The 15,589-nt window shown below is 38.8% G+C and overlaps 1 protein-coding gene across 2 annotated transcripts in view; it reads left to right on the top strand.

Annotated features, from left to right (window-relative positions):
* IPMK (inositol polyphosphate multikinase) overlaps positions 1-15,589 on the top strand; it is a 64,929-nt gene that overhangs the window by 8,725 nt on the left and 40,615 nt on the right. Inside the window, exon 2 of one of the 2 annotated variants that reach the window (XM_058696365.1) lies at positions 4,366-4,451. In XM_058696365.1, coding sequence (XP_058552348.1) covers positions 4,366-4,451 — 86 coding nt within the window. Of the gene's footprint in view, positions 1-4,365; positions 4,461-15,589 lie in introns of both variants that reach the window. The other variant, XM_058696364.1, reaches the window with a different exon arrangement.

Genomic DNA, 15,589 nt, shown 5'->3' with positions numbered 1-15,589 from the left:
TGTTTGTCCTTTTGGCAGATTGGACTAAAAGGTACATAATTTCATATTTTAAAAATTTTGAGATCATACTTAAATACCTATAATTCAAACCTAATACCACAGGATTGTTCTTTACCTTCACCTGTTCTATATTTTTATATCCCTTCTTTCTCATTGAGAATTCTGTCTCACCCAAAATATCAATATATTTCCTCATTTTGAAATACTTAAACCAACTTTGCATTCCTGGAATAAGTCCACATGGTCATGATAAATTATCCTATGTATATTGCTGGATTAATTAGATTTACTGATGTTTCATTAAAGATTTCTGTGACTGTTCATTTGAGATAATTGTCTACAATTTTCTTTTAAGTCCTCATTGGGATTTTTAAAAAGAATATGCTGGTTTCATAAAATTAGTGGGGAACTGTTCCTTTTCTGTTTTCTGAAAAGAAATTGATAAGATTGGTATTCTTTTTTTCTGTAAATGTTTGATAGAACTTAATGTTCACCTCATTTTGGCCTACAGTTGTCTCAGGATATTTAAAATTATGAACTCAGGAAACTGTGAGATCATGACCTGAGGCAAAACCAAGAGTTGGAAGCTTAACTGACTGAGCCACCCAGGTGCCTCTCAGAGTCTTAAATTTTTTCTGTTGTCCATTCTTATTTCATTGTTTGTTTTTGTTTTGTTTTTTTGGCTCTATTTATTTGGGGTTAATATACTACCTTTTTTTCTAGCATCATAAGTTGGAATCTTTTTTTTTTTCTTTTCTAATATAAGCACTTAAAACTACACATTTTTCTTCTAAGTACTATTTTAGGTACATTTCACAAATTTTGATATGTTAGTTTTAATTATCATTTCATTAAAAGTGTGTTTTAATTTCCCTTGTGAATTTTTTTCCAACTTTTTTTTTTTTTTTTTTTTTTTTTTTTTTGGGACAGAGAGAGACAGAGCATGAACGGGGGAGGGGCAGAGAGAGAGGGAGACACAGAATCGGAAGCAGGCTCCAGGCTCCGAGCCATCAGCCCAGAGCCTGACGCGGGGCTCGAACTCACGGACCGCGAGATCGTGACCTGGCTGAAGTTGGACGCTTAACCGACTGCGCCACCGAGGCGCCCCCCCTTGTGAATTTTGATCCCTGGATCAATTACAAGTGTATTTACTCCCCATCTATTTGCTTGTCTTTTTGTTTTTTTTTTCTTAAATTCTGCATATGAGTGAAATAATATGGTATTTGTCTTTCTCTGACTTATTTTGCTTAGCATTACACTCTTCTGCTTGATCTGTGTTGTTGCAAATGGCAACATTTCATTCTTTTTTATTGCTGAGTAATATTCCTGTGTATGTGTGTGTGTGTGTGTGTGTGTGTGTGTGTGTGTGTGTGTGTGTGTTTGTATATACCACATTTTTTTTTTATCCATTCATCTGTCAGTGAACATTTGGGTTGCTTCCATTATTTGGCTGTTATAAATAACACTGCAATAAATGTAGCGGTGTATATATCTTTCCAAATTAGTGTTGCTGTAGTTTGGGGGTATTTATGCCCATTAGTGGAACTGGATCATATGGTAATTCTATATTTTTTTAAATGTTTATTTATTTTTGAGAGAGTGTGTGAGTGGGGTAGGGGCAGAGAGAGAACAGAGGATCCAACATGGGCTCTGCCCTGACAGCAGAGAGCACCATGTGGGGCTCAAATTCACAAACTGTGAGATCATACCCTGAGCCAAAGTTGGATTTTTAACCAACTGAGCCACCCAGGCGCCCCTGGTAATTTTTTTTTTTTTAACTTTTTGAGGAAACTACATCCTGTTTTCCACAGTGGCTACACCAGTTTACATTCCCACCAACAGTGCAGAAGTGTCCCTTTTTTCCACATCCTCACCAACACTTGCTTCTTGTATTTTTGATATTAGCCATTCTGACAGGTGCAAAGTGATACCTCATTGTGGTTTTGATTTGCATTTCCCTAATGATTAGTGATGTTGGGCATCTTTTCATGTGTCTGCTGTCCATCTAGATGTCTTTGGAGAAATGTCTGTTCATAATTTCTGCCCAATTTTTAATTGGATTATTTGTTTTTTGGATGTTGGTTGTGTGTGTTCGTTATGTATTTTAGATACTAATCCTTTACTGGCTATATCATTTGCAAATATCTTCTCCCATTCATTAGCTTGTCTTTTAGTTTTGTTGGTTGTTTCCTTCACTGTGCACAAGCTTTTTATTTTGATGTAGTCCCAATAGTTTATTTCTGCCTTTGTTTCCTTTGCCTTTCCTTTGTTTCCTTTGTTTCCATATCTAGAGAGAAGTTGCTACAGCCAATATCAGCGAAATTACTGCCTGTGCTAGGATTTTTATGGTTTCAGGTCCCACATTTAGCTCTTTAGTCTATTTTTAGTTTATTTTTGTGTATGGTGTAAGAAAGTGGTCCAGTTTCATTCTATTGCATGTTGCTGTCCAGTTTTCCCAGCACCATTTGTTAAAGAGACTTCTCCATTGTATATTCTTTCCTTCTTTGACCATATAATCATGGGCCTATTTCTGGGTTTTCTGTTTTGTTCTATTGATCTATGTGTCTGTTTTTGTGCAAGTACCATCCTGTTTTGATTATGACAGCTTTATAATATATCTTGAAACTTGGGATTGTGATACCTCCTGGTTTCTTCTTTTTCAAGATTGCTTTGGCTATTCAGCTTTGGCTATTGTGGCTTCATACAAATTTTGGAATTCTTTATTTTAGTTCTGTAAAAAATGTTATTTTGATAGAAATTGCATTAAATCTGTAGATTGCTTTGGGTAGTATGGACATTTTTACCAGTTAATCTGTTATTGACCCAGGCTTCCAAGATGCTTTCTTTTGTATCTTGACAGTTTTTCAGCTGGAGTGATTTGGCTGTTTTGGTTTACTTTTGGATTCTGCAATGTCTGGAGCTACCATTTTCCCCTCCACAGCTACTTTCTTTAAAAAACTTGGAGGGTATGTGTTTTAGAGTGAGTAGTGTTGAATTGTTGAACCAAGTAGTCTTTTTTTGTGTTAGAGGACTATTGTCTCTAAACCACTTTGCTACACCACACTGTTGTCTACAGTCTAGCTGATTTCTGTTTGCCTGATAAAATGTATTTGCCTAATGGTAGGTTCACCTGTATCTAGAGTAGGTCCCTGGCCCAAGGTAGGGAAGCAGCATGGTTCACTCCCCATATATGAATGCTCCATTCTCTGACCCTGTGGAATTTAGTTCATCAGGGCTTCTTTGCCTCTACCACTCCTCATTAGCCCGTAGAAAATATCTTATTGCCAAGGGAATGCAGGCCTTTTTTGTTCAACATCCCAAACTTCAGGAACAGAATTTCTCTTCAGTAATTTATAGTTATATTAGATTACTCCTTAAATTCCCAAAATCTTTCAACTACTTACCAACCAGTCTTAACATATGGCTGAATATTTACCTTTCTTCTATTCTATATCTAGGTGTTAAATAAACTTGATAACTGTACTTCTTCAGATTTTCTGCTTCTGTTGATTAAATTCTGTATTTTTGTAATGATTCAAAATTCCTGACTTGCCAAAAGAAATAGAAGCCTAAGTGGCATATTTTCTCAAAATAAATAGGTTATTTGAGCCCTATTGTGTTTTAACAGGCATGATTTTGTGAAATCTTAGTATTTGAAAATTTAAGAGTTTAATGTATACATTTGGGAATGATTCTTCATGGTATAGAGACAGGGCCAGTGCTGGTACATATGTGATGACTTTAGGTAAGGGCTGCTCCTTTGAGTGAGCTGGTTATGAAAAGTTGTCCCTTCCTGCTCCTGGCTTGGTGTCTGATTTCAGACCCCACTTTTCCCAGTGGCTTGGTAGCTTCATACTATCTGTGCATTGTACATCTGAATCAGGAAAAGTTTTTAGTTGCTTTCTTATAACAAGAGAAACTTTAAAAAGTTACACAATAGAACCTTCATATAGTTCCACATTTAACGTGTATTTTTTTTCTGTTTACAAGAGTATAATCAATTTATGCTACTGCTTTTAACTTCTTGTTTAACTATAAATTAACATCTCCCAGAAAGACTGTTACTGAAGAATTTCTATAAAAATTTAGGAATATATTCTATTTATTAGAATTTTTGAGAGGTTCTCTAAGGGGAGTAGTAGTTGGAGACAATAAAACCATAATATTTGGAATTTGTGTTCTGGTGCTTTGCATATAACAAGCACTGAAATGTATCGGTTAAATGTTAAAATTTCTGAAGTAAGGAAGACAGACCCCTGATTTTTATGAATGTGATTTATCTGTAACTTTAGGAACATATCTATTCTGTGATGCAAGGTATACTGTTATCAAAGCATTAAAAAATACCTAAATTTTGTCCTATAGGTATCCTGCAACATCCGGATGGCACAGTTTTGAAACAGTTACAGCCACCTCCCAGGGGTCCAAGAGAGCTGGAATTCTATAATATGGTAAGTGAGGTAAGATTTGTTTTGTTGTATTCAAAGAGTTTTTCATAGTTTTCTGATGATGACTCGGTAAGAAATACATTTGACAGTAGTGCCTGGGTGGCTCAGTCAGTTAAGCATCTGACTCTTGATTTTGGCTCAGGTCATGACCTCACAGTTTGTGGGATTGAGCCCCACATTGGGTTCTGTGCTGATAGCTTGCAGCCTGCTAGGGATTCTCTCTCTACCTTTCTTTCTGCTCCTCTCCCTCATGCATGCTTTCTTTCTCTCTCACAAAATAAATAAATATTAAAAAAAAAAAAAAAGAAATACATTTAACAGCATGTCCTGGTATATTGTATATGTCACTGAAACAAAATCTTCAAGAAGCAAAATGCTTGTCTTTACTGATACAGTCTTGTATTTTCTACTCTACTTCATTTTTTCTTTTTCTTTTTTTTAAATTTTTTTTAAAGGTTTTATTATCCATATTTGAGAGAGAGGGAGACAGAGCGTGAGGAGGGGAGGGGCAGAGAGAGAAAGAGGGAGACCCAGAATCTGAAGCAGGCTCCAGGCTCCAAGCTGTCAGCACAGATCCCGACGCAGGGCTCGAACCCACGAACCATGGGATCATGACCAGAGCCAAAGTTGGACGCTTAACAGACTGAGCCACCTACGCACCCCTACTCTACTTCATTTTTTAAAGATCCTTATTCTGATCCACTAGATTGATTTCAATGAATGGGGTTTTGACCTACATTTTAAAAAACACTTAACTGAGGGACTATTTGTATTTCTCAGAAATGCTGAGTTTAAATGTTTTTATTTTCACTACAGAATTTTTTAGAATCTTAAATGTGCTAATGTGCATTGTGAATCTCCTAAGTGAGGGAGGGGGAAAAGGGCATACTTAACATTCACTTAACTCTATGACTGGAAATACTTTTTAGTGCATTCACAATTTTTTCAACCACCACCTCTGTCTAATTACAAAACATTTTCATCACAGAAAAGAAAACCCTGTACATGTTAAGCCTTCTCTGGCAACCACTAATCCGTTTTTTATGGACTTATGTATTTAGGATATTTTATATAAATGGAATTATAAAATATGTGTCTGGGTTTCGTTTAGCATAACTTTTTTTTTGAGAGACCGTGTGCACACAAGCAGGTGAGGGGCAGAGGTAGAGGGAGAGAGAGAATCTTAAGCGGGATCCATGGCCAGCATGGAGTCTGACATGAGGCTTAATCTCACGACCTTGAGATCATGACAGGAGCTGAAATCAAGAGTCTGATGCTCAATAGACCGGACCATCCAGACACCCCAGCATAACGTTTTTAAAGTTCATCTACATTATAGTATGCATTAGTATTTTGTTCCCTTTTATGGCTGAGTAATACTCAATTTTACTTAATGCCACATTTTGTTTATCCATTCACCCATTGATGGATATTTGGGTTGTTTTCATCTTTTGGCTTTCATAAATTGTATTGCTGTGAACGTTCCTGTAAAAGTATTTGTTTGAGTACCTGTTTCCAATTTTTTTTTTCCAATATTTGAAGTTTATTGTCATATTGGTTTCCATACAACACCCAGTGCTCATCCCAAAAGGTGCCCTCCTCAATACCCATCACCCACCCTCCCCTCCCTCCCACCCCCTATCAACCCTCAGTTTGTTCTCAGTTTTTAACAGTCTCTTATGGTTAAGCTGTCTTCCACTCTAACCTCTTTTTTTTTTTCCTTCCCCTCCCCCATGGGTTCCTGTTAAGTTTCTCAGGATCCACCTAAGAGTGAAACCATATGGTATCTGTCTTTCTCTGTATGGCTTATTTCACTTAGGATCACACTCTCCAGTTCCATCCATGTTGCTACAAAGGGCCATATTTCATTCTTTCTCATTGCCATGTAGTACTCCATTGTGTATATAAACCACAATTTCTTTATCCATTCATCAGTTGATGGACATTTAGGCTCTTTCCATCATTTGGCTATTGTTGAGAGTGCTGCTATAAACATTGGGGTACAAGTGCCCCTATGCACCAGTACTCCTGTATCCCTTGGGTAAATTCCTAGCAGTGCTATTGCTGGGTCATAGGGTAGGTGTATTTTTAATTTTTTGAGGAACCTCCACACTGTTTTCCAGAGTGGCTGCACCAATTTGCATTCCCACCAACAGTGCAAGAGGGTTCCCATTTCTCCACATCCTCTCCAGCATCTATAGTCTCCTGATTTGTTCATTTTGGCCACTCTGACTGGCATGAGGTGATATCTGAATGTGGTTTTGATTTGTATTTCCCTGATGAGGAGCGACGTTGAGCATCTTTTCATATGCCTGTTGGCCATCCGGATGTCTTCTATAGAAGTGTCTATGCATGTTTTCTGCCCATTTCTTCACTGGATTATTTGTTTTTCGGGTGTGGAGTTTGGTGAGCTCTTTATAGATTTTGGATACTAGCCCTTTGTCTGATATGTCATTTGCAAATATCTTTTCCCATTCCGTTGGTTGCCTTTTAGTTTTGTTGGTTGTTTGCTGTGCAGAAGCTTTTTATCTTCATGAGGTCCCAGTAGTTCATTTTTGCTTTTAATTCCCTTGCCTTTGGGGATGTGTCAAGTAAGAAATTGCTACGGCTGAGGTCAGAGAGGTCTTTTCCTGCTTTATCCTCTAGGGTTTTGATGGTTTCCTGTCTCACATTCAGGTCCTTTATCCATTTTGAGTTTATTTTTGTGAATGGTGTGAGAAAGTGGTCTAGTTTCAACCTTCTGCATGTTGCTGTCCAGTTCTCCCAGCACCATTTGTTAAAGAGACTGTCTTTTTTCCATTGGATATTCTTTCCTGCTTTGTCAAAGATGAGTTGGCCATACGTTTGCGGGTCTAGTTCTGGGGTTTCTATTCTATTCCATTGGTCTATGTGTCTGTTTTTGTGCCAGTACCATGCTGTCTTGATGATTATAGCTTTGTAGTAGAGGCTAAAGTCTGGGATTGTGATGCCTCCTGCTTTGATCTTCTTCAAAATTACTTGGGCTATTCGGGGCCTTTTGTGGTTCCATATGAATTTTAGGATTGCTTGTTCTAGTTTCGAGAAGAATGCTGGTGCAATTTTGATTGGGATTGCATTGAATGTGTAGATAGCTTTGGGTAGTATTGACATTTTGACAGTATTTATTCTTCCAATCCATGAGCACGGAATGTTTTTCCATTTCTTTATATCTTCTTCAATTTCCTTCATGAGCTTTCTATAGTTTTCAGCAGACAGCTCTTGTACATCTTTGGTTAGATTTATCCCTAGGTATTTTATGCTTTTTGGTGCAATTGTGAATGGGATCAGTTTCTTTATTTGTGTTTCTGTTGCTTCATTATTAGTGTATAAGAATGTAACTGATTTCTGTACATTGATTTTGTATCCTGCAACTTTGCTGAATTCATGTATCAGTTCTAGCAGACTTCTGGTGAAGTCTATCAGATTTTCCATGTATAATATCATGTCATCTGCAAAAAGTGAAAGCTTGACTTCATCTTTGCCAATTTGGATGCCTTTGATTTCCTTTTGTTGTCTGATTGCTGATGCTAGCACTTCCAACACTATGTTAAACGACAGCGGTGAGAGTGGACATCCCTGTCGTGTTCCTGATCTCAGGGAAAAAGCTCTCAGTTTTTCCCCGTTGAGGATGATGTTAGCTGTGGGCTTTTCATAAATGGCTTTTATGATCTTTAAGTATGTTCCTTCTATCCCGACTTTCTGGAGGGTTTTTATTAAGAAAGGATGCTGAATTTGTCAAAGGCCTTTTCTGCATCGATTGACAGGATCATATGGTTCTTCTCTTTCCTTTTATTAATGTGATGTATCACATTGATTTGCGAATGTTGAACCAGCCCTGCATCCCAGGAATGAATCCCACTTGATCATGGTGAATAATTCTTTTTATATGCTGTTGAATTCGATTTGCTAGTATCTTATTGAGAATTTTTGCATCCATATTCATCAGGGATATTGGCCTGTAGTTCTCTTTTTTTACTGGGTCTCTGTCTGGTTTAGGAATCAAAGTAATACTGGCTTCATAGAATGAGTCTGGAAGTTTTCCTTCCCTTTCTATTTTTTGGAATAGCTTGAGAAGGATAGGTATATTCTCTGCTTTAAACGTCTGGTAGCACTCCCCTGGGAAGCCATCTGGTCCTGGACTCTTATTTGTTGGGAGATTTTTGATGACTGATTCAATTTCTTTGCTGGTTATGGGTCTGTTCAGGTTATGATCTATCCATTTCTGTAAGTGGAGTGTTAAAGTCCCCTGCAATTACCACATTCTTATCAATAAGGTTGCTTATGTTTGTGAGTAATTGTTTTATATATTTGGGGGCTCCTGTATTCGGCGCATAGACATTTATAATTGTTAGCTCTTCCTGATGGATAGACCCTGTGATTATTATATAATGCCCTTCTTCATCTCTTGTTACAGCCTTTAATTGAAAGTCTAGTTTGTCTGATAGAAGTATGGCTACTCCAGCTTTCTTTTGACTTCCAGTAGCATGGTAAATAGTTCTCCATCCCCTCACTCTCAATCTGAAGGTGTTCTCAGGTCTAAAATGAGTCTCTTGTAGACAGCAAATAGATGGGTCTTGTTTTTTTATCCATTCTGATACCCTATGTCTTTTGGTTGGCGCATTTAGTCCATTTACATTCAGTGTTATTATAGAAAGATATGGGTTTAGAGTCATTGTGATGTCCATAGGTTTCATGGTTGTAGCGATGTCTCTGGTACTTTGTCTCACAGGATCCCCCTTAGGATCTCTTGTAGGGCTGGTTTAGTGGGACGAATTCCTTCAGTTTTGGTTTGTTTGGGAAGACCTTTATCTCTCCTTCTATTCTAAATGACAGACTTGCTGGATAAAGGATTCTTGGCTGCATATTTTTTTCTGTTCATCACATTGAAGGTCTCCTGCCATTCCTTTCTGGCCTGCCAAGCTTCAATAGAGAGATCAGGCACGAGTCTTATAGGTCTGCCTTTATATGTTAGAGCACGTTTATCTCTAGCTGCTTTCAGAATTTTCTCTTTATCCCTGTATTTTGCCAGTTTCACTATGATATGTCGTGCAGAAGATCGATTCAAGTTAAGTCTGAAGGGAGTTCTCTGTTCCTCTTGGATGTCAATGCCTTTTTCCTTCCCCAGATCAGGAAGTTCTCAGCTATTATTTCTTCAAGTACACCTTCAGCACCTTTCCCTCTCTCTTCCTCCTCTGGAATACCAATTATGTGTATATTATTTCTCTTTAGTGCATCACTTAGTTCTCTAATTTTCCACTCATACTCCTGGATTTTTTATCTCTCTTTTTCTCAGCTTCCTCTTTTTCCATAATTTTATCTTCTAGTTCACCTATTCTCTCCTCTGCCTCTTCAATCCGAGCTGTAGTTGTCTCCATTTTATTTTGCAGTTCATTGATAGCATTTTTTAGCTCCTCCTATTCCTTAATCCCTTGATCTCTGTAGCAAGAGATTCTCTGCTGTCCTTTATACTGTTTTTAAGCCCAGCGATTAATTTTATGACTATTCTAAATTCACTTTCTGTTATATTGTTTAAATCATTTTTGATCTGTTCGTTAGCTGTTGTTATATCCTGGACGTTTTTCTGAGGGGAATTCTTCCGTTTCGTCATTTTGGATAGTCCCTGGAGTGGTGTGGAACTTTGGGGCACTTCCCCTGTGCTGTCTTGAATTATTTGTGTTGGTAGGCAGGGACGCAGCCAGACCTGATGTCTGCCCTCAGCCCACCGCTGGGGCCACAGTCAGTCTGGTGTGTGCCTTCTCTTCCCCTCTCCTAGGGGCAGGATTCACTGTGGAGTGGTGTGGCCCGTCTGGGCTACTTGCACACTGCCAGGCTTGTGGTGCTGGGGATCTGGCGTATTAGCTAGGGTGGATCAGCAAGGTGCACAGGGGCGGGAGGGGCAGGCTCAGCTCGCTTTTCCCTAGGTGATCCGCTTTGGGAGGGGCCCTGCCGCACCGGGAGGGAGTCAGACCCGCCGGAGGGATGGATCCGCAGAAGCACAGCGTTGGGTGTTTGCGCAGTGCAAGCAAGTTCCCTGGCAGGAACTGGTTCCCTCTGGGATTTTGGCTGGGGGATGGGCGAGGGAGATGGCGCTGGTGAGCACCTTTGTTCCCCACCAAGCTGAGCTCTGTCGTCCGGTGCTCAACAGCTCTCCCTCCCGTTGTCCTCCAGCCCTCCCGTTCTCCGAGCAGAGCTGTTAGCTTATAACCTTCCAGATGTCAAGTCGCGCTTGCTGTCGGAACACACTCCGTCCGGCCCCTCCGCTTTTGCAAGCCAGACTCGGGGGCTCTGCTTGGCCGGCGGGCCGCCCCTCCGCCCTGGCTCCCTCCCGCCAGTCCGTGGAGAGCACACAGCCTCTCCGCCCTTCCTACCCTCTTCCGTGGGCCTCTTGTCCGCGCTTGGCTCCGGAGACTCTGTTCTGCTAGTCTTCTTGGTTATTTAGGCAGGTGTAGGTGGAATCTAAGCAATCAGCAGGACGCGCAGTGAGCCCAGCGTCCTCCTACGCCGCCATCTTCCACCTGTTTCCAATTTTGGATATAGACCCATAAGTGGAATTGGTGGGTCATTTGATAATTATACATTAAACTTTTTGAGGAACTGTCGGTGTTTCCCAGAGTGGCTTTACCATTTTATATTTTCACCAGCAATATATGAGGTTTCCAATTTCTCTTATCCTCACCAACATTTGTTAGGGTTTTGTTTGTTTTTTTAATGACCATCCAAGTGAGTGGTAAAGTGTTAATCTCAGCGGTTTGTTTGATTTGCATTTCCCTAATGGCTAATGATGTTGAGCATCTTTTCATATACTTACTGGCCATGTGTATTTCTTCTTTGGAGTCCTATCTACTCAGATCCTTTGCTTAGTTTTTCATTGAGTTGTCTTTTTTATTTAGTTGTAGGAGTTCTTTATGTATAGATAAAAGTCCCATATCAAATAGATGAATGGAAGCCAATGAAAATGAAAACAGACATTCCAAAACCTTTCGGATGCAGCAAAGGCAGTCATAAGGGGGAAGTATATAGCAATCCAGACCTTCTGAAAGAAGGAAGAAATGTCTCAAATATACAACCTAACCTTATACCTAAAGGAGCTGGAAAAAGAATAGCCAATAAAGCTGAAAACCATCAGAAGAACAGCAATATTAAAGTTTAGAGCAGAAATCAATGATATCGAAATCCAAAAAAACAGAACAGATCGATGAAACTAGGAGCTGGTTCTTTGAAAGAATTAACAAAATTGATAAACCCCTAGCCAGACTTATCAAAAAGAAAAAGGAAAGGACCCAAATAAATATCATGAATGAAAGAGATCACAACCAACACCACAGAAATACAACTATAAGAGAATATTATGAACAACTGTATGCCAACAAATTGGACACTCTGGAAGAAATGGGTACGTTCCTAGAAGCATATAAACTAGCAAAACTAAAACAGGAATAAATAGAAAATTTGAACAGACCAATAACCACTAAAGAAATTGAATCGGTAATAAAAAATCAAACTAACAAGGGGCACCTGGGTGTCGCAGTCAGTTAAGCATCTGACTCCTGGTTTGGCTCAGGTCATGGTCTCACAGTTTCATGAGTTTAAGCCCCACATCAGTCTCTGCGCTGGCAGCACAGAGCCTGCTTGGGTTTCTCTCTCTCTCCCTTTCTTTGGGGCTGTCTCTCAAAAAAAAAATAAACTTAAAAAAAAATCAAACAAGACAAATAGACAAGAGTCTAGGGCCAGATGGCTTCCTGGGAGAATTCTACCAAACATTTAAATGAGAATTAATACCTATTCCTTTGAAACTCTTCCAAAAAATAGAAGTGGAAGGAAAACTTCCAGACTCATTTTATGAGGCCAGCATTACCTGGAGTCCAAAACCAAACCAAACCTTTCCTAAAAAGGAAAATTACACACCAGTTTCACTGATGAACATGGATGCAAAAATTCTCAACAAGATACTAGTAAATTGAATCTAATAATAGATTAAAATAAATATTTACCATGATCAAGTGGGATTTATTCCTGGGCTGCAGGGCTGTTTCAATATCCACAAATCAACAGATGAAAGAAAGAACCGCATGATCCTGTCAATAGATGCAGAAAAAGCTTTTGACAAAATACATCATCCTTTCTTGATAAAAACCTTCAAAAGAGTAGGGATAGAAGGAACATACATACTTCAACATCATAAAGTCCACGTGCAAAAGAGCCACACACCCACAGCTTATACCATCCTCAATGGGAAAATCTCAGAGCTTTCCTCCTAAGGTCAGGAACACAACAGGGATGTCGACTCTCACCACTGTTGTTCAAAATAGTACTGGAAGTTCTAACCTCATCAGTCAGACAACAGAAATAAATAAAAGGCATCCAGATCAGCAAGTAAGAAGTCAGACTTTCACTCTTTGCAGATGACATGATACTCTACATGAAAACCCAAAAGACTCCACTGAAAAATTGCTAGAACTGATACATGAATTCAAAGTCACAGGGTTTAAAATCAACATACAAAAGTCTGTTGCGAATGTATACACCAATAATGAAGCAGCAGAAAAAAATCAAGGAATCGATCCCATTTATAAGTACACCAAAACCTGTAAGATACCTAAAAATAAATCTAACCAAACAGGTGAAAAATTTATACACTGAAAACTATAGAATGCTTATGAAAAAAACTGAAGAAGACAAACGGAAATGGAAAAGCATTCCACGCTCATGGATTGGAAGGACAAATATTGTTAAAATGTTGATACTGTCCAAAGCAATTTACACATTCAGTGCAATCCCTATTGAAGTAACAGCATTCTTCACAGAGCTAGAGCAAACAATCCTAAAATTTTTATGGAACCAGAAAAGACCCCCCCAAATGGCCAAACAGTTTTGAAAAAGAAAACCAAAGCTGGAGGCATCACAATTTGGGACTTCAAGCTGTACAAAGCTGTAATCACCAAGACAATATGGTACTGACACAAAAACAGACACATAGATAAATGGAACAAAACAGAAAACCCAGAAATGGACCCACTAATGTATGGCCACCTAATCTTTGACAAAGTAGGAAAGTGCACCCGATGGAAAAAAGTCTCTTCAGCAAATGTTGGGAAAACTGGACCACTTTTTACACCATACACAAAAATAAATTCAAAATGGATAAAAGACCCAAATGTAAGATAGGAAACCATCAGAATGCTATAGGAGAATACAGGCAGTAACCTCTTTGACCTCTGCCGCAGTAGCTTCTTACTAGACATGTCTTCAGATGCGAGGGAAACAAAAGCAAAAATGAACTATTGGGACCTCATCGAGATACAGTGCTCCTGCACAGCAAAGGAAACAATAAACAACAGTAAAAGGCAACTGACAGAATGGGAGAAGGTATTTACAAATGACATATCTGATAAAGGGGCCTTCCAAAGAAGGCAGCCGGTTGGCTAATAGACACATGAAAAGATGCTCAACATTTCTCCTCATCAGGGAAATACAAATGAAAACCACAATGAGGTACCACCTCACACCTGTCAAAACGGCTAAAATTAACCCAGGAAACAACAGATGTTGGCAAGGATGTGGAGAAAGGGGAACCCTTTTGCTCTGCTGGTGGGTATGCAAACTGGTGCAGCCACTCTGGAAAACAGTATGGCGGTCCCTCAAAAAATTACAAATACCCTACAACCCAGCAATTGCAGTACTAGCAATTTATCCAAAGGATACAAAAATGCTGATTTGAAGCAATTTTTATAGCTGCACTATCAACAGTAACCAAATTATGGAAAGTGCCCAAATGTCCATCAACTGATGACAGATAAAGATGCACACATGTATATGTCTGTATACACACACACACACACACACACACACACACACACAGGAATATTACTTGGCAATGAAGAAGAATGAAATCTTGCCATTTGCAACAACATGGATGGAACTACAGTGTATTATGCTAAGTGAAATAAGAGAAAAATATGATTTCACTCATGTGAAATTTAAGAAACAAAACAGATGAACATAGGGGAAAAGAATGAAAAATAAGATAAAAGCAGAGAGGGAGGCAAACCATGAAAGACTCTTAAATACAGAGAACAAACTGAGGGTTGCTGGAGGGGTGTTGAGTGGGGGGATGGGCTAAATGGGTTTTGGGCATTAAGGATGGCACTAGTTGGGATGAACACTGGGAGTTGTATGTAAGTGATGAATCACTGGGTTCTACTCCTGAAACCAATAGTACATTATATGTTAACTAACTTCAATTTAAAAAAAAAACTTTTTTTTTGTCCAAGATCGTTTAAATAGTTAACAATGGCCCCAGGATTTGAACTTAGGCAGTCTGGTTCTAGAATATGTGCTTTTAACTGCTACACACTGTCTCTTGTTTGAAGAATGTATTTTATATTCACTCTGTAAAAGTCTTGTACATAATTTATTCTAGGTACCTTATTTTTTATTATTGTAAATAATATTTTTTGAGGTAAGTTTCCCAGTGATTGCTAATATAAGAATGAAAACGTTTGTACAGTGTTTCTTATATCTAGTAATCTTGTTGAACTATAACAGTTCTAATTGTTTTCTATGTAAGCAGTTCTGTGATTGGAAGGGTTTTTTGTTGCTGTTGTTCCTTGTATATATATATATACACATACATTTTTTAAATGTTTATTTTTGAAAGAGAGAGAGAGACAGAGCATAGAGCATGAGTGGGAGAGGGACAGAGAGACAGAGGGAGACACAGAATCTGAAGCGGGCTCCAGGCTCTGAGTTGTTAGCACAGAGTCTGACTTGGGGCTTGAACTCAAGTGCTGTGAGATCATAATGTGAGCTGACACTTAACTGACTGAGCCACCCAGGCACTCCTGAATCCATATATTTCTGTCAAGTAGTTCCAGTTCTGTGCTATATAGAAGCAATGATGGGAGGGGGGAATGCATCTTCCTCTCAGTTAACATTTCTCCATTTAAGTATGACTTTCTAAGTTTCTGATTACAAATTTCTTCTCAGGTTAAGGAAATTGCCTGTTGTGTGAGTCAAGAAACAAATGGTACACTTTGTTTATTTACCAGGGTGTGGTTAGAGTTTAAGGCCACTTGCAAGAGATAATGCTATACTATCCCTGGGCCTAAAAGGGCAAAGAAAGG

This window comes from Neofelis nebulosa, chromosome 13 (genome assembly GCF_028018385.1).
Source record: "Neofelis nebulosa isolate mNeoNeb1 chromosome 13, mNeoNeb1.pri, whole genome shotgun sequence".
NCBI classification, from domain to species: Eukaryota; Metazoa; Chordata; class Mammalia; order Carnivora; family Felidae; genus Neofelis; species Neofelis nebulosa.
The sequence above is the reverse complement of the archived record's forward strand: the minus strand, read 5'-3'. Positions and strand labels throughout refer to the sequence as shown.